General features: G+C 41.7%; 1 protein-coding gene across 2 annotated transcripts in view; it reads right to left on the minus strand.

Annotated features, from left to right (window-relative positions):
• The window catches only part of igdcc4 (immunoglobulin superfamily, DCC subclass, member 4), a 56,317-nt gene extending 43,986 nt beyond the window's left edge, over positions 1 to 12,331 (minus strand). For both annotated transcript variants that reach the window (XM_071207200.1, XM_034079336.1), the window contains exon 1: positions 12,011 to 12,331. In XM_071207200.1, the coding sequence (XP_071063301.1) occupies positions 12,011 to 12,077 (67 nt within the window). In that variant the 5' untranslated portion in view covers positions 12,078 to 12,331. The remainder of the gene's footprint in view (positions 1 to 12,010) is intronic.
• Between the last annotated feature and the right edge of the window lie 8,041 nt (positions 12,332 to 20,372).

The raw sequence follows: 20,372 nt of genomic DNA on the forward strand, positions 1-20,372 counted from the left end.
GCTATTATATAAACACAAAAACCATTAATCATCACTAAATTTCATTTAACATCCTTTCAAACTGTAAATATTGTATCAGACTACTGGTATACATGAAAAACTGCAGTAAATAGAATAGTGAATAGACACTGAACATGTATTGTGTGTGCTAGGTGTGATTCACATGGGGGGATTGGGCACACAAGGGGGGGAACACATCTATGTATGTGTGTGTGTGTGTGTGTGTGTGTGTGTGTGTGTGTGTGTGTGTGTGTGTGTGTGTGTGTGTGTGTGTGTGTGTGTGTGTGTGTGTGTGTGTGTGTGGTGTGTGTGTGTGTGTGTGTGTGTGTGGTGTGTGTGTGTGTGTGTGTGTGTGTGTGTGTGTGTGTGTGTGTGTGTGTGTGTGTGTGTGTGTGTGTGTGTGTGTGTGTGTGTGTGTGTGTGGTCACTAATTCCTTTTCTTTTTGGGGAACACCGGGAACACCATGGGTGTTACAAAGTTGACTAAATCATCCAAAATTCAATGACAGTGGTGATCAGCAATTGCATATGTTCACATGTCTACTGTGAAGGATATCATAAAGCCTTAATGCAATCGAATGTAAAACAAAAAAGTTATGATTGATGAAAGTCGTACATCGGTCAGATTTGACCCGAAGACAACTGGAGGTTTATTTTTCTGTTACATTGTGTTGCATTGTTGGAGGAGCCTGCATGTGACCTAAGATTGTCATTGTCATGACTACACTGTTGCTATGCACACATGACAATACACGTCTTGAAACTTGAAAATGGCATTTAATTGTAGACGGACACAAATAGTTTGTGGTGAGACAAACATGGCCCCCGTGTCCAACTGTGTGTACAAGAAGGAGTAACGGAGTGAGAACGTGGGACAGAGAGTGAGAGAGAGGGGCGTCCCGGTGCAGTCCCTCATTCCTCCTGCTCTATGTACAGTGCTCATTCATCCCAGTTGGGCTTCCTCCAATCACACAGCCGCGCTCCTGCATGCGGGGCCTCCCAGCAGCATGGGGCCTCCACATGGCCATGTCAAGTGCCAGGCCCACTTGCATGAGTCAACAAAGCGAGCAATAACACCAACATGGGAGTAACACGGGAGATCCAAATCAGAATATGTTTGTTCACGCAGCAGCACAGTGAATGCACAGGAATGTGCGCTGGGGGTGACATGAGACAGTGGGTCGGTAATGTAAAGGCTCCCAGTATGTAGAGCAGAGCAGGACAATGGCACACACTGGTAGCTATAACATGGAAAAGTACTGTCCTCCTACTCAACTCTGCTCTGTGTAGTGACGCACATGTACATTATAATGCATGTGCAAGGATCAGGGTTGAGCATCAAATACAAGGTCAGACTGATGAATGAGACTGCTCTGTGACACGACGCAGCGCTGAGGAAGGGCGTGCACTGAGCGAGCTGCACATGTTATATTATGCACACTGGGGTTCAACTTCTCAATAATTACATTGTCCATGGTCGATATGAGAGACGAGTGCTGTGATATTTGCGCACGACTGCGTCTGAATGAGAACTGAAGGGTTTGTGAAAATGCAAAAATGATTATAGATATTCCTATATGTGTGTTTAGCATGACGGTTCAAAATAAACATATGAGAAATCCATGAAGCACCATCTATACCTATTATACCTGCAGTATAACTTCCAATCCTCCTTTCTTTTGACTTCTCTGCATGTGCAGCTGCCTTTCCCTCTGCAGCAGATTCACATCAATATACCATCACTTTAAAGCTAGACTACGACTCTAGACCATAGACTGTATACTGTATATAAAGCTCGAGACCAACATTGAAATATTTACCTATACAGTATATACACCGCATCTTTCTGAATGCATGCCCACCTCTAGAGGCACTCCTCTGCTCTCATGAGACCAAGCAGACAGCAGGGAAGAATGGAAGGAATGTGAATGCAAGTGACTGCCGCTTCTCACAAAAAACTTCTCTCTCACACACACACACACACACACACACACGCACACACACACACACACACACACACACACACACACACACACACACACACACACACACACACACACACACACACACACGTCATTCGTAATGGTGTCTGAAGCCTTTCCTTTCACCATCACCACAAACTCTCTTTAGTCTTTTCTGAAAAATCCACTGAGGAGATGTCTTATGTTGAATAAATCTAATATGTTGAACTGAATGACAGTCACACCCTCTAACACACACACACACACACCCTCTAACACACACACACACACACACACACACACACACACACACACACACACACACAACACACACACACACACACACACACACACACACACACACACACACGGCCCAGACAGGTGCACAGGAACTACATTTCCACACTTTTGTTAGCCCCGGGTTCAGACCCGAACACCCTGTATGTAATGTACATGTGTAGGGGCGATGCAATATCATTGAGTGTTCAAAATCCATGTAAATATATCGTACCAGTTTGATAAGTTGACTCATAATTGACTGAATATTATCTCTAAAATATACCTATGTGAATTTGTGAAATGACATAATAGCCACTTTTCGAGGCTCGGTAACCCCATTCCACAAAATATTGCTGCAGCTTCAACATGAAGATAATGTAAAACAATGCCACCCCTGCAAGTGGAGATGTGGCTACGGATAGAACAAGTGCTGGGATTCAAATTAGGATATTATTGCGTTGCAGATAACATACTGTATACCACTCTCGGTGCAGCTGTGACCCTACTCCAAGCATCAAATCAAATCACCTCATGTAATGTTTTAAATTACACTATGTGGTAAACCTCAATGACCTAGTAAGCCAACAGGATGAGATAGCACAATCCTTCCGAGTTGCATCACTGCAGCAGTAATATCGGTGTGCGTTCCTGGGATCAAAGAATTAACAGATAGCACCACAACCAAAGACTTAGGAACATTTGATCTCTGTGTGCAATAGAGACGCTGCAGAAACTGCTGTAGGAGAATATTGATATTGGTCCCATATGGGATTCTCTGTAATGATAATGCTCTGCCATTGCCAATGTTATATGTTGCCATATTTTGAAAAGTGCTTAACGTTGCTCACGTGTGAAGGAAAGCAGGAACATTGGTGGTAAAGACCAACGCTCTTAAAAGTGAACATATAACAATCTCTAACCTTGGCTCTTCTTGTGAGCCAAATTCAAAATACCATTGCTCCTGTCATGATTACATTTCTATTGGGGATGTCCCGATCACCTTTTTTTGCTCCCGATCCGATTCCGATCATTTGATTTTGACAATCTGCCGATACCGATTTTTCCCGATCCGATCTTTATGCAATGCATTAAGAGAAAAAAAAGGTAACAGATAACGGCTGGTCATCCAACGCGATGAATTCAGCTATCTTGGCTGTTATTTTTTGGCCTTTTCACTGTTCTGGGGCAGTTTCTCTTTCCTTTTAGAAGTCTCTGAAAGTTTTGGTTGTGTCAGTGCCGTTCCCCGAGTGGCCGCTGTGTACTCGTCGTGTTGTTGTTGGTGTTTGTTTCTCAGGTAGCGTATTAGATTGGTCGTGTTGAACGTAGCTCTGTTCTTTCCACCACGCGGAACCTCTGCCTTGCAAACATTGCATCTGGCTGTTACACTGCCTTCGCTTTCCATTTTATAATACTTCCAAACTGCTGACATTTTCTCTGTCCCGACTCCCGAGTCACCAGCTGAACGTAGCCTCTCGTTAGCTTACTGCTACTATAGACACTGCGCCCACTCTGTTGCCAGATTTCAGAGAAATAAGCACTATGAAAACAAGCCCAAAAGAAGCAACACATACATGATATTGTGTAATTTTAAACCAAAACTAAGGCCTCAGGATGACTTTAAGACGTGAACATGGTCATTTTTGTTTTGTAACATTAAATTAAAAAAAATTCTAAATTAAAAAAATTCCCGATCCCCGATTTTTTTTCTCCCGATTCCGATCTTTTGAAAATCACGTGATCGGCTCCGATCCCCGATCACGTGATCGGATCGGGACATCTCTCATTTCTATCCATCACTGACATCAACATGTTAGAAGCCAAAAAGCCATTACTTTAACAGACAGAAATTAAAAAATCTCTCTAAAATGGATGAAGAAATTAAATAAACTTCCAGATATAGAATATTTATGGTCTCTTCATCAAAACCTTTGGGAAAGGTTTTCGAAGGCGAGGGTGAATACTCCTCAGACAGATTCAACCCAGAATAGTAATAATGACAGGGATATATGCTTATACTTGTGCAGAATTAAACACTCATTAGCTCACATTAGCGTGTAACAGGCTGATCTATTCACCACTGGAAAGAAGCACAAACTAAATAATTTCAACACAGTGCTTTGAACATCCCAAGGGAGAACATCGTTTGAATTCCTTGCAGAGAAAAATAAATCTCAAGACTTCCTCTCCTTTCATACAAGCACTTCTGTGCTTTAGATAGCCTCCCTGGCAGCCTGAAAAGGCGCACACAGGGCACCATAAAAATCAACATATTCACTGCACAAATATACCCAGCTGAAACTCAGCCCAGGGCATCTTTAAATAATATGCATCCTAATTTAGCACGGGCTCTCTGGGGAGGGGATCAAGATGCACTCTAAATCGCAGCTGACACACCCTCGCTTACACACAAGCAAGCAGGCTGGCGCACGGGGTGAATGCACCTCAGCAAACACACACACACGTAGATACTTAATGTTCCGCTAATGTGTAATGAGCTATTCTACACAGGCCCTGCTGTCCAACTGCGTCGAAGTCTCAAGAGATCTGAGTATGCATGTTCAAAGAAACACTGGAAATGTAAGTGTGGGCCCAAAGTTCAAACAAGGCTGACAACTAAAACAGAGTCATTAAAAGTACATTTTACACAAGTACATTATTTATACATCACATCATTTAGAAATGCAATTACATTAAGTCATTAAGGAGGTGGGGTCTTAATCTGCTACAGGACATGGGAGAATAGAAGCTTGGTACAGTATAATGTGTTTTCCTCCACAATTACTACTTACTAATAAAAAACACAATTAGATCCTACACACAAATATTTGTTGGTGACCTCAAAGACATTACTGACTGACATGAGACACTTGAGCAGTAACAGCAGACACCGATGCTGTAGTGGTTCTACAGACAGTATCCCTCAACCAATTCCATTTTTAATATTCTGTTGCTGCCACTATTCGGGAGGTTGAACAGCTGGCCCTCCATCGTAGACAAAACAAACTGGAGCTGGACACACTCTAAACATTACAGATGAGTTCAGGAGGAAACATGGACCTCAACTGTTAGGGGACCAAAAGGTTGAGACAGACATGACTCCATCTTCCTGTCGTGGATCAGTACGCTGAACCCAGAGGGACAGTTATTCAGTTGTATTTTGGCTATTTCTACAGTTATTGTCTAGTACATTGCATCTTTTTCTTTGTCAGTCAGTACATTGAGAACCACTGACAACTCCTACTAAGTGCGTGATGAAATCTGACTTCTCGATCCGATACTACTTTGATACCATGTGTGAAACTGCAGAATCACGTCTAACCTCCAAAAAATACCACATGGTGCACTGATGCCTCTTTGATTGGTGCAACAGAATACGATTTTCAGACAAAAGCAGTCAGCAAGGAGATGACTACTGCCAAAAAAACAAATCCAAGTTTTAAAGTGAACTTTAATTTCCAAGCCAAAACTTTTCTCAACATTTGGAAGACCAACAGATGCCAAAAGACAAGAGCATTGGACTTACAATACATATGTGGTGGGGGGGAAACGTGATGCTGCTTTGTTTCTGCAGTAAATGTCACAAGGTGAAGGAAAAACATGTTGCTATCCAAAACTCTCAATGCACTTCATATCAAATAAGGTCCTCAGCTTCTAGGATGATATGTAAGTGTTTATTATCTTGCAGGTAATATATTGTGTGAATTGAACAATAATAATATAATAATACACACATTTCAGCATTTTGGTTTATTTTTTAACTACATAGAAGAGGCAACTTTTGTGAGAGTTAACCCTCTGCAGAAAACTTGCAACTTTTTGCATTTTACTTTGTTCAGGCCTTTCTTTTTAACGATACAATGTTCTTAACACACCTCACTCACTATATCCAAACTATCTTGCTCTGAGACTATGCCAAGCTGAAAATATAAACTCTTGTGTAACTTTACATCGCCACAATATTTAAGCTAGGGAAAGTACTTTGCCCTTTAGTACCTTAGTGCAGTGAGTCGACCAAATGGTTGACTCAAAAAACATTCCACTCCCACCACCATGCCTAACATTGCATATAGGGTCATCTCAGCAGTATATATTCCCTACAGCAAATGTACAGTTGCAATATTAACTTTGTCTGAAACATGCTGTAGAGATGACCACTTCTGACCTGAGAATATTGGAAACATAACTGGGTTTTTTTTCTACAAAAACTATATGTTGAGTTGTAGAGTTAGCCATACATAATGAATTTCTCCCAGAACTGAAATAACACGCAGGGAGTCTAAAGCGGTTTCAAAGCAATACTATTCTGCTTGATCACACAGTCCTCACTGGTATGTCAAGAGCATGTAAACAAATGCTGCTCGTTTGGATGCCTTTAATTAAGGTCTTCATATAGTACTAATTTAACTGTGTTACAGTTTATTTAAAATATTCAAAAACCTGTGATTAGCCATTTGTTTCCTTAGATTTCCTTGTATTTTTAAATGAAGGCACATGTTGGCTTTTCACTACAGTCTACATTATTATGTTGTCCGTCTGTACAGGGTAACATTACAAGTGAATACAGAGAGTGGTAAGCTGTGTTAAACTCATAATGTAATTGTTACGATTTGGTGAAGCAGGTAGGACTCAAATGCAGAATTTAACGAAAAGCGAGCTTTATTAAATAATAAAAGCTGTGGCAAAAAAGGCAGTATCCAAAATATCCATAAACAAACGAGCAGCACAAGGAACACAGACCGTGGAATAACATGGAGGGGAAAGAATGAACCGACATGGAACACAGGGGAAGACTAAATACACAGAAGGGTAATCACAGGACAACACAGCTGGGCAGGGGAGGAGAAACACAAGGGCAACAGGTGAACACAATGAGAGACAATCAGACACACCAGGGAAACTAACGACAGGGAGGAGGACCAGACAAAACACCGAATGAACAGACTTACAAAACCCATAACCAGACAGACAACACTAAAACCGTGACATAAACCTAGGAGTGTGACAGTAATCAGAGACACGTTCATTTGAATAAACTTCAAACCAGTGGTTCCTTGCTTTCCTACCCCTTAGGGTCAACCTCATTAAATCACAATTCTTACAGGCTCTTCAATTTGCTTCAATTAACAACATGACAATTAAACTAAACCTGATTTAATTTGGTGTTCAAACCCAATAACACGTAATGCACAGCAAGAAGAATATGCCATTGGGGCTTAGAAAACAAAGACATTAAAGGAGTTGCAACAGCAATTAGACCAAACTGCCTTGTGTTTTTTACACCGTTACATGTTTATAACGAGGCAGTTAAATGGTTTCTCGGTGAAACGGATAGAGGGTATACAAATATATTGGACCTATGGACCAGTTTTGAAACACCGCTCACACATTACATGAAATATATGGCTGACCTTCTTTTTCTTGGTTGAAGGTGTTTAATATATGATACCACCTGCTATAGGTGAGAATTAATTTGCAAAAGGTCAGAAGGGTTTCTTTCTTTGTGGAGTTTGAAAAGTCCCTCTTTTACTTTCCTGCAGGCTCACAGGTTTCCTTCCAAAGACATGCAGAATAGGCAGTTCAACGAAATGGCCCTTGGTAAAGGGAATTCAGTTAATAGGAAGTCATTTCCCCCTAATCAAGGCCTATCACACTATGCTGCTTCAGTGGAATTACACAAGACTGCTACTGCACCGCATCTCCGAACTGTGTAAGTGTGGACAGTGCAGGAAAGCATGTGAGGTCAATCAACACCTGCTGGTACAAATCAAATCATAAGAGGACTGCGATTTCATGCGAGCTGTGTGACTGTTAATACAAACAGTAAATACTCATGCAGAGCATCAAGGGCAAATTATCTCATGACATTCTCAGTCAGCGGAGTACCAATGCTTCATCATGCTGTGTTTACAATTTTCATGCACATATAAAGAGGCCAAAGGCGTTATAATAATCCGATTTATTTGGTCATAAAGTCTTGCAGGAGTGCAGATGTGATCTTTTATTGTGTCCATTAATAACGGCATGGACTGTGAACACACAGACACTCTGGCACCTTTGTTTCATTAATTTGCTTGTGATATGTTAAGTGAAGTTGACATAATTTCATTTGATCTCTAGAATGGATAAAACAAGCTCTTTGTTTGTGGATGTAGCAATGGCCCTTGCCCTCAAATTTGCCCCACCAGCACCCGCTCATTCATCCCCCCCCCCAGAATCACCCACAGCCCCCCCCCCCCCCATCAGCCTCAGTTCCCACAGCCACCGACACACAAAACATTCATGCTCCACTTTCTAAACCCAGCAAAATAAACACAGAGAGAAACATGCACACACTGTGTCAGCCTAAGGGCAGTGTTTCCCCTATACAGTATACATTCAATGTATTGCGCGCCGCTGCTACGGGGGACCAGCCAGGTACCAACAAAAAAAGGTACCAAAAAAATAAATATATATAATTCTTTTGTTTTAATACATTCAAATAATAATCCGTGGCCACACAGCCTCTGTGAGCGAGCGAGAAAGAGAGAGAGCACACCTTTAACTATGTAATATAGTTGTACAAAATAGTGTGATTAGTAAAATATGCAAAAAGAAAAAGAAAGAATACTAACTAGGTAACATAAGATAGGAATAAAGTAGTTTAAATTATTTGTTATTGGTTGTAATCATATTCTAAAGATGTTTGGATTATTGAAAAGTATACAGCTCCCTTTCATCTGAGTGTTGAGAGCTGTATCTATAAATTAATCTTGTGCTCAAAGTGCACCAGATTGATGCATTTCACTTCAAAATTTAAAAATAATCTTCCCGGGGGAGCATGCCCCTGGACTCCCCTAGAGGATGTGAGGTCCACCCCCAAATAAAGCAGGTTAAAATAAAGAAATTGCATACATTTTATTTTGATTGTTTGTTATGTGGATGTGTAGTATTTGTGTTACTGTATGTTCAATAAAGGTGATTTAGCAAAATACACCTGTAGAGCCTCAAGAGCCTTTCTTGTGCTGGCAGACACATAGAAACATGTTGGCGGGGCGCACTTCGCACGCTCACACACAAAAAGATTCCACGCGCTCCGTGCTCACATTTAGCTGTGCCCGCGTGCCTTAGCACCGCTGCTGTGACTCCATCCTAGGGGAAACACTGCTAAGGGAATAATAGTAATGCAAAATAATCATTTTTGTAAGGTGGTTTCTTCTTCTTTGAAGCAAAGTAGTTTAGATGACCTTAATATTAAAACAAATGTTTATTTTTGTCGAATTCAAAATGTGATGTGTAAATACCATCTCCAAGACCTCAGTATTTCATAATTTCTTTTAGACAGCAACCAAACGTCAAAGTTGTTTGGTACCAACTTCCAATGATAAATCTCTCAGTGCAAATAAATCAATTTCCACTTCACTCTTATCACAGACAACCTCCATCACAATCGCCATTTACCTGCAAGAGATTTCATCATCTAGATGTGATCGCCCCCAGTGTGGCACTCACTCTCCTGTCAGGAGGATCTCAAGGGGAGTCATTCCTTACTCTGACTGTGCAGGAGTCTGCGGGGCATGGTAATCTAACTATATAAATGGTATCCTATGACCTTCTACCATTATATCAGATGGAAGTCCCTTTTAAGGTCTTTATGCATAATTGAAAAAATGAATGATGGGACTTGTGATACAATTACAGTATAGCTCAGAGGGAGATGATTTCTACATAGATGTGTTAAGTACTTCCGAGTTGTGGAAGTATTCATTCCAAAACATTTGGCTTTTCAACAACACCCTCTCATCACTGTGTTGAATTACAGCATGTCATAATGGAGTTGCAGCAGCAGCAAAACGATGTGCAAGCTACCTCCAGACCCCAGAGAAGGATAAAACACTCAATGAAAACACTTTAATAATGCAGCAGTATACACAACACCAGTGGAAAATGAGTGAGACAAAAGTCGACAGTAAGCAACATTCTCTCATCTATTTGTAATACAATCCGAGACAACACACATAAACAACATTGCGATAAGACAGTGTAAATCTTTAAGCAGACATTTTTGCCAGGAGATGTACTAAAATTGGACAAGTGTCGATGTAAGATAAGACTAAAGGAAAGTAATAGCTTGTGCGGTATTCGTGTGGGCAATCAACCATTTAAAGACGTCAGCAATAATATACGTAAAGAGATTATTGTATACATCAGAACTAAGTAATGGTGTGATTCTTCTCACATCAGGACATGTTCACATTTTAAGTACAACTCTAAATAGAACTTTGGGGCTCCACAATAATTGGATGGCAATTTAAATAGGCCTGGAACTAACATTGATGTCTTCATTGAATAATCTGCTGATCTTAATTAATGTGGGTCATACAATGTCAGAAACTAAAGTGGCCTCAATTAATTCATGATTTCATAACACAATCAGTGCAAACTTAAAACAATCACTTTAATACATGAGGAATAAAAGCAGCAATTTCTGCCTTTCCCTAAAGGGGACTTGCATTTTATATGTTTTGAAACAAATATATAAGTTAGATTTATGTTCCAGGGTCGTGTAATCCTATTTGCCCAGCATGAATATGAATGCCACATGTTGGAGATTGAGGTACAAAAAAAAAAAGGTTTACCTCACAGTTTTGTAATGTCTTATTTAATGCCATCTCTCTTTCTGTGCCCCTCTCTTCACACACAGCAGACAAACTCACAGTCCCACTTGTCTGGTCCTCAGGCACTTGACAAATAAACACAAACCTCTTAACATGCTTAGTCATTCAAACGTTATTCAGCTAGATAATGTGGGTGAAATATCAATTAGACTATGTTGTTCATTCTTGTTTTAGTGGCCTAATAGCATACAGTCATGAAAGATGTACCAAACATCTGTGTGTGCATTATTGATGGTAAACAGTTTTACCTAAAAAGGAACGCATGGCAGGTTCACGTATATCTTCTTTTCCTGACCCTGAAAAGGTTTCAGCTGAATAGCCTCCACTGATACTCTGCACAGGTCTTTGTCATGTAAATCCTGCAGTCGTTCTTTCACCCACTCGTTGCCGCCTGTGTAGGCAGACTTTCCTCTCCAACCAGCACGCTTCCACTCTCGGGAGCCATCGACGCAATGACTGGGAAACCAAACATCAGCTCGCATTCTACTTCAAGTGTATCAAAATAATAGATACCGAAGTCCTTTTGATGCTATTGGCCTACGCTTTCAAAATCCTCTCACTGAACTTGCTGAGCCAGAGGCTGAAAACCAGTCGTCCCATGCGCAAACCGTGAGAAAAAGAAAGAAAACTTATGTTGTTGTTTTTTTTTACTGACAAAGCAATCGAGACATTTAAGACAGATCTGCTTCCAGGGGGCTCCACACTCATTAAACACCAAATCCGAGCCCACATGTCTCCATAATGAGCCCCATCCTATGTTTGATCCGAAACTTCCCCGGTCGGTTCAAAGCCCCCTGGCCGCTCAGTGGCACCGCTCCTCGGGCTGCAACTTCCAAACACCAAAGCTTCACCGCCGGTCCTGACAGAGACACCCGTAGTGGAACAATACAACCCTACCTCGAACGAACCGGAGGGGCCACGTGAGGTGAGCACCACCGAACACGGAGGGGATACTGCTCGTATACCGTGCAAGGTGCACCCAAGTAGCTCTCCCTTATCTTTGATCACAGCCCACTTGTGTTCTGAGTTCTGCACTTCAGTGTAATGTGAGTGGCCCGCTGCCTCACACATGCACTCCACTGAAAAACATGCAGATTAGTAAAGTGAGCGCTTTACCTTGCTTGGATGGACCACAGAACAGCGAAAGAAGACAGAACAGCCAAATTGTACTCTCCACCGCCATGTACAGCCTTTGATTTCCTCCAGTGGGGTAGCAATACGTCTATACAACCAGCTATACCGTTATAGCGACATGCATATGTTGGAATCCGCTTTTGTCTCCGTCGGTGCGTAAAGGACTCTCTGTGAATGTTTAGGTTTCTTTGGTGAGCAGTCCACTGGCTTTAACAACAATTAGCTTGCATTAAGTCGGGGGAGAGCCGTCGTGTCTCTCGGCGCTTCAACGCCATGTTGCGAACGAATGTTAAGTGTGTGTTAGCTGCTGGTCCACACACACATGTACGCGCACACGCACGTTCACCAGACACTGGCTGTGGCTGGTCGTCGCTGGAGTCCTGAAAAGCTGTCGGTGATTCTAACATACCCCTTCTTCCTCCTTTTTGTGTTCAACTCCATGCTTCCCACCAACACCTGGGAGATTCATTCAGAGCGAATAGGTTGTAGAAACACTTGCAATACCAAATCTGTCAAAAATATATTTTACCCCAGGCGCCCTCTCTCTGTGTCTGGAATGAAGCATTCGTTAGGGATCTCTGAGCAAATCGAAGTGTGGAGAATGGTCTGGCAAAACAGTAATCTGTAAGGACAGCAAATGTGTTGCCCTGAATGAACCCAATGTTGCCCACATGGTCATTTTAATGAGCACTCTCACATCCAGATGCACATGTTCCGGTGAAAACGTGTTCTAATAACGCAGCATCTACACTAATTCATTTAAATCATGTAATAAAGATATTGTTTGTTTTCCTAAATGTGTACCTAAGTGTGTGAGCATGCACCTTTTAAAAGCATAGGGTTTTGCATTGTAAGCATTACTGCATGAAAGCTTCTGTGTAATAAAGCAGGTCTGGGTAAAAATGGAGAGTATGAAAGGCACATGTGCACAGGCAGGAGGAGGTGAGGGAGGAGGAGGTGGTGGTGGAAATGAGGGGTGTGGGGGGGGGGGGTGGTCGTGGTGGTGGTGGTGTGCATCCCAATCAATCAACCAGCCCGCCTCCTGCACTGAGGGACCCACTGACTTTTGCACATAGCGGGAGCCAGCTGGAGCCCAGCCTTCCCAGAGCAGACAAAGACTCGCCTCGTGCAGCACTCTCAGCATCACTGACACCAGCAGCATCCCCACATTCACCAGCACACAAGCATACAGCATGAGAGAAAAACCCCACAAGCTTTAATAGATATGGCTATTCAGCAGTATGTGTGTATCAAAGCTGCTACTTGTAACGCTTTAATGAACAAATCATTGTTCTTTGAAGTTCCAAAGAGCGATGTACACCTTTTGATGCAACATCTTCTCATACATTGCCTCTTTGGAATGAAAGGATGTCTATTATAGAGTAGTTTTGAAGCATTCAACTCAAGTGAAAATGGTATGCTTTAAAATACAGCCTCCTTTTTCGTTTTTCAATCTGGGTTTATAGCATTTGGAGTAAAAAGCTATATATATTGTCTGCAGCAGATAAGAAAGACAGGCAATCATTAAAGTCAGTAATGAAGGAGTTTCCTTTGGTATTAATATCTTGTCCACACATATTTCTCTTCTCATTGTTTTCATTTAATGCTGATATGAGATTGATTTGAGCCGATGAAATGAAATGAGATGGATGCCTTTCCCAGGTGTCTGATTAAAGCAAATGTCCAGGCCATTGGATTATGTGATTGCATTGGAAAACTAATAGCATTTCTGTGTCCTCTGTGATTGTGGTCAAGCTGTAATTTCCCCGCTTCTCCTTTTTTCCCCTTGCCAGCACCCATAAAATAATGAACACAACTATACCAGCTGCTCGCAAATCACTCGACAAAAGTGCTATGAACTGAAAGCACAAACCATCTACGAGAAATAGCTTTAGTTCAGTTTGGATATAAAAAGTTGACACTATTTGATGGAGTTTTGGCTGTGAGCCTCTATCCATCAAACGTTGTATCTCTCTCTCTGTGTGTGTGTGCGTGCGTGCGTGTGTGCGTGTGTGTGTGTGTGTGTGTGTGTGTGTGTGTGTGTGTGTGTGTGTGTGTGTGTGTGTGTGTGTGTGTGTGTGTGTGTGTGTGTGTGTGTGTGTGTGTGTGTGTGTGTGTGTGTGTGTGTGTGTGTGTGTGTGTGTGTGTGTGTGTGTGGCATTACTATACTTGTGGGGACCTACATCTGTTTACATAGTCGCGTGTGGGGACTCGTCTCCCTTATGGGGACAAATTGGAGGTCCCCATGAGGGAATCATTAATTTTAGGGTGAAGACTTGGTTAGGTTAAGATTAAGGTTAAGGGTAAGGTTAAGGTTAAGGGTTAGGGTTAGGGTTAGGCATTTGTTGGTTATGGTTAAGGTTAGGATAAGTCTCCAGGAAATGCATGTAAGTCAATGTAATGTCCCCTGAAGTGATGTATACATGGTATGTGTGTGTGTGTGTGTGTGTGTGTGTGTGTGTGTGTGTGTGTGTGCGTGCGTGCGTGCGTGCGTGCGTGTGTGTGTGTGTGTGTGTGTGACTACATGACTACAATGTTAAGCTAAGTTTGTAATCTAGTGCCAGCAGTCCATAAAACAGAAGTTAAATTACTTGAGTTCCGTCAGAACCCCAGAAGCTGACCCGGTGGAGGGTACGACCTGCTCCGAGCTATGTTCTTAATTATGAGTAACCCGATTCCCATAAACCACAATCCCACAGAACATGCTGCAGCAACAGTTGAAACCCCATCTGCAATTCGTTACCCCCAATAGATATAGCTGGGTCTGTGGTGATAAGTTTGGTTGCACTGTGATTGAACAGCAGCCTCTCATTCAAAGCTGGTTTGTAGCTACAAGATAACAACAATGTGCTCTAGGAATTCTATGACTTCGTTCCAACAGGCACTGCTTTTATTTGACAAAGAAGGGAAGCCACGATAGCCAAATATGGAGCAGGCCAAGAGCTGAGAAAATTATTTACACAACTGATGCTCTGCCCACAGAGACCAATTAGGATAGTAAACTTGTCTGGCTTCAAACAGCAAGAGGTTTTAGTAGTTTCTCTTGGCATTGAGCAGTAGATTGTTGTTGCTGTTTTTCTTTGAAAGCAAATTAGATTTTCATACGTCAAAAACATTGTAATTGGTTGGCGAAGAGCCGAGCAACTCGGTTTCAGAAAATGACCATCTGAGTAAGTGTTGTATTTTCAGCGAGATAAAACACTTTAAAAAAACATTCTGCATGAGATGAGATTTATCAAGAGAATTTTTGTAATCAAATGAAGTTGTGCAATCTGCCACCAATGGGGATTACAGATCCTTCAACATACAGTAACATGACTTCCTCCTGGCAACCTAGCCTGTGTCCATATGGCTACTTCTTTCCCCACGGATCTACTCTCTTGAGCCACACATGTGATGTCACGGGTCGAAAAGAGGGTCTAAGGACAGAGGGTGTTGTAGCTGTACAGATTGTAAAGACCATTGAGGCCAATTTGACATGGCTATTCTTTGCTGTCTCATGTTGCATCAAGCTCAAATCTTGAAGCACCTTAAGCCACCTTGCCTTTATCAATCAATCAGTGCAGTATTGAATTTGATCAGCTTCCTATCCAAGCCATCATCCAAGCAACCCTCCCAGGACACTGTTTGCTGAAAGTACAGCACGATGACTTGCCGAGAGGATTGAACACCGATTTCAGTTTTCAAGGTGTTGACTGTGATATGCTGAGGGAACTTGAGCTGAGGTCTCTTGCAGGGGCCAATATTCCTGCAGGCTGATGCAGATGGTTTCTGAAGTTACTTTTAGGACCTTCACCAACAGTATCACCTCTCACCACGCTTTTAGGGCCTTGGGGGCGCAACTCAGGAAAGGCCTCTATAGGGTTCAACGTTTCAGGCACAGCAGGCATGCCGGTGTCTAAGCGTTGCCTCATGTGTGGAGAATTAGGAAACTGCCAAGCATGTTGGACCCTTTCTGGACATGGAACTTGATGCGTTGGGGATAAGCTCTCAACAGCTAAGCCAATCCCATCATTCATCCAAGTCTTCATTTTGGCCACAGTCAAGTTAATCACTCTATGTAGTGCAACACCTCCCTAATTTGTGTCACCTTGAAGGTCACTTCCAAAGATCTAAGTGGAATTCACAGGTTGTTATGAGTGTTATCTTCTGTTGTAAGAACCTTTTTCTCTCTCTGCCGACTGTAGCGACCGGCACACAATGACTGGTCACAGTATTCTGGGCCGAACAACGACATGTTGGTCCTCTGCTCTCAGCCAACTCTCCAAGTCAATGGAGGTGGATGATGGGAGGGTTCATGCATCCTTCATGGTGGTGTCAAACACCTCGTCATGGCTCTTCAGCTGCTTTTTCTGTGATTGAATGCTAAAAAGGTGTCGATCACCTGTTCTCTCTTCAGCACCAGCTTTCCTGACATGGCTGGTTTGAAATTCCCCAGGATCCACTCCATCAGCTTTTCCAGTCCCTGAAGTATCCACCTGCAATCAACTCTGTGGTGTACTTGAGATGGTGCACCCTGTGACTATCCCAGAGTGTAGCTTGGGCCTGATGTCACTGCTCCAGATGAGGCTCTTATTCTGACATTGTCAGCGTGGAGATTTCAGCTTCTGGGTGCATGCTGTTTTGTCAATGTAACCATTACCAGCTTGATATACATGTACGAACTGGATGTAAAAACTCACTTGCTTTTTTAAAAGACATACAATTATTTATTTTTGTATGTTATATTTTTTTACCAACTGTAGTTCAAATCTGTTCTGGTATCTTTCACACCAATAGCACATTAAGAGGGCTGTCTAATGATGAGAACACACTTATTGATCATAACCACCATTCTTGAAGAGCACTGTGTGCTTAGTGAAACATACATGAAAGTGCCATTAGATCAGACGAGTGTATTTAACCCAAAGGGATCATGTACAAACAATTATATTGATTATGAGGTCCATTAGCCAGCCTGTGGTGCAAGGATTACAAAATGTTGTTCAAAGGCAATATTGATAGATATAATGTACCATAACTTGTAAGCATGCTATGTACTTATGAAGGGGTGATACAGAATTATTAGACAAACATGTAAATGTAGTCTTTATGCCTTATGTTTGATTTCCTAGCATGTCATAGAGCTGGAAAGGAACATCTCACTGATTAAAACGCTCACTTTCAATACTGTCATCCTAACAGCGGGGGGGGGGCTTCCGTTTTGAGGTTAAGTGCTGGATGATAGAGAAATCATTGTGGGTGTGTGGCAGTCAGTCACTGCTCTAATTATGGCTCAGTGAAATATGTTAATGTGCTTAGCTGAAATTCTGTTTCTTTTTTATTAATATTTGGCGTATTAATCCATGAACCTTCAAATTGCAAGTGTTAGAAGGACTGAGAAAACAATAATGTTCTGTTATTCTGTTCAATTAAAGGTAAGAGAGTTGTAATCAAATAGCTTGTGACTTAAAACAAAGTATAGTAATGACCAAATCCCAAGTGCAGCTTCTTAAGGAAGTGGTATGAAATGAAAGCAGTGAGAACTTGGCTAGAATAAGAAATAATAGAAGTAATATGTCACCTTTTCCTCTTCCCCTCTGGTTTGTGTCTTTGTCTTTATGCCATGAGTGTGACGTGCTTGACTCTGAGAGACTTGTATATCTGAATACTGAGTATATTAGCCTCTGTGGTGGCTGTCTTTCATCTTCCTCAAGGTCAGAGACACACAGCTCAATCTGACAGCAAAGTGTCTCCTCAAAATGCAAGGAAACACCACAGACTGACAGACAGATAGAGCAGTGCCCCCTGCTGGAGGTGTTGAGCAATTACCACAGAAGGTCCACGCACCAGCATACATCATTCATGTCAATGGTACAGGGAGCAACTTGTGACCTGAATGCTGATCAATCCCAGTGCACAATGGAATATATACATCATTGGGGAAAAACAAAAAGTGTTTCTGTGTACACTTGTATTTTGAAGCTTTGCCAGCAAATTGTTAAAGCTTTTATGCTAATAAAGTGAATTTGGGGAAATTGTATTTTAATGTAGATGTCTTTAATACGTTTTCTTCAGATTGCCTTTATTCTGACAATTTAAAAGTGAAATAAACCTTTGTGTAGATAACACTTTGTGGGTGCGACTTCCAGCTGGGAGAAATCAAGTACTGGGAAATGTTTGGTGAACAAACACTGTATGCGGTCCATGGTGCATGTTTGGATATGTAAAGGAGGTTTGTGTATGATTGCCTTGCCACAATGTTATTTCACCTTCTTCCACTGGAGGGGTGCCCCCCACATGCTTGGTCTGCAGGAAAGGGTCTCCATAGAAACCAAGACAACGGTGCACATACTGTAGGCTCAGAGTGCGAGTGGGCAAATGTTTTTTCTTCAGGAGGACAATGGCAGTAGGGCGCACTGGCGCTGGGCCGACAGTGAGAGCATCAAGCAGAGACATTTAGTGTCGAACAAAGGACTCTTATTTTATCTCATTTTAAATGCATTTAGACATCCAATAATTGAGATTAGCAACAACAAGTAGACTAGTGTGTGTGTGTGTGTGTGTGTGTGTGTGTGTGTGTGTGTGTGTGTGTGTGTGTGTGTGTGTGTGTGTGTGTGTGTGTGTGTGTGTGTGTGTGTGTGTGTGTGTGTGTGTGTGTGTGTGTGTGTGTGTGTGTGTGTGTGTGTGTGTGTGTGTGTGTGTGTGTGGTGTAGCAACTCTAAATTAAACTGACAAAATGTTTTTCGAAATGTTTGTTTTGTCAAATCTGGATAATAACCACATATCTTTAACAGATAAATATACTTTAAAACCAGTTTAAATATGTGAAATATTTAGTGATGTATGTATTATTCTAGGCCCTAGGGTTTATTGCAAAGACAGTAAACAATTTTCACTGATCCAACGAAGTATAATGACCCCCGAGTAAATAACATACTGTATCTGGCTGTAATGTTGAATACACGTTGATGCTAACATGTCAGGCCCGTCCCCACACTTCATTTCCTGTGTTCTATTCTTTGTCTTCTTTATTTCTTCCTCTCATGCCTCTCATTCTCTCTCTGTCTCACCAGACACTTAATATCCTGCCTTCTGTCTACATCCCATACAGGATGGTGACTAAGCACGCAGCAAAGGGGACTCAGAAGAGATCCATTGTGTTGCATCAATAGCGGCTTGGGAAAGCTCATGGGGGAAATCTGATTTCCCCATTCTAATCTCTGCAGATTGAAGCACTGTAGGTGAGCTGAAGAGGGAGGGAGACAGTGGGCTCTGTAAATACAGAGTAGGACCATCACTCTCTGAAAGAAGCAGCCCTTGTCCTAATTAGCTCAACAAGTAGATCTGAATATCAGCTGGAAATTGCAAGGCCTTGAGGAAAGGAGCTCGTCTCAATGGTCCTGATAATGGCGGCTTTGTTTGGTGTAGAGATGAGAGGCAGAATGAGAGAACGAGTGCAGAAAGACAGACAAAGATGCAAGAAAGAGAGACCACTTATAGCCAACTCATCTGTAGATTTCTGTATGTGCCATGGTGGCCTGCAGAGAATAAGCTGTCAAGAATAAGTTGTTAGCCTGTCGAGACTGAAACTCTGCCTAATAAATATTAATGGAGAGAGGAGAGATGAGAGGCTGGCTGAAGTGACAGTTTGAGGTAAGGGCCAGCTTCACTAGCTTGTCATATCCAGTGGCCTTGGTGTGTGATAGCGATTGATTTAAGAAAGACTCTTCACTTCCTGCAGGCTCTGATCACATTATGAAAAGGATCATACTTAGCACATACTGCTGAATCAAGTGTGAGTGAAGTGACAGCCCTGATTAGACGATCTGTATACAAACATTGAGCCTATAATTAAAAGCCGTACATTTAATAAAGAAGCAATATTTTGTTATAAAAACTAAATGTGATTGGCAGACAATACCTAGGATAACCTTGGGCTATGCAAACCTGCAACAGGTATATATATATATACCTGTCAGTATATATCACACACGTTTTACAAATGCATTCGTTCATTTATGAATAATTCCATCATTCAAGGAGTAATCTCCAGCATTAGTCAACACCTGAAGCCTCCCCTGCTCGCTTGTGTGGTAAGTACAAATCAATGACTAATCATCTTGCTACACTTTTCACAACACGGTCGTAGAACATAAACACTTTTTGCCAATTATTTTTATTTTCCATATATAAATATATAATACTACTTCTGCTGCTACTACTACTACTTTTGCTACTCATAATAATACTAATAATTATCCTTATTTATAATATTATATTCATGCAACAGGTCAGTTTAGTTTTACCGGCACAGCACAACTAGTTCATAGTACAGACAAATGTATTACTTATTTACTTGATA

The sequence above is a fragment of the Pseudochaenichthys georgianus genome, chromosome 3 (assembly GCF_902827115.2).
Source record: "Pseudochaenichthys georgianus chromosome 3, fPseGeo1.2, whole genome shotgun sequence".
In the NCBI taxonomy this organism is placed as follows: domain Eukaryota; kingdom Metazoa; phylum Chordata; class Actinopteri; order Perciformes; family Channichthyidae; genus Pseudochaenichthys; species Pseudochaenichthys georgianus.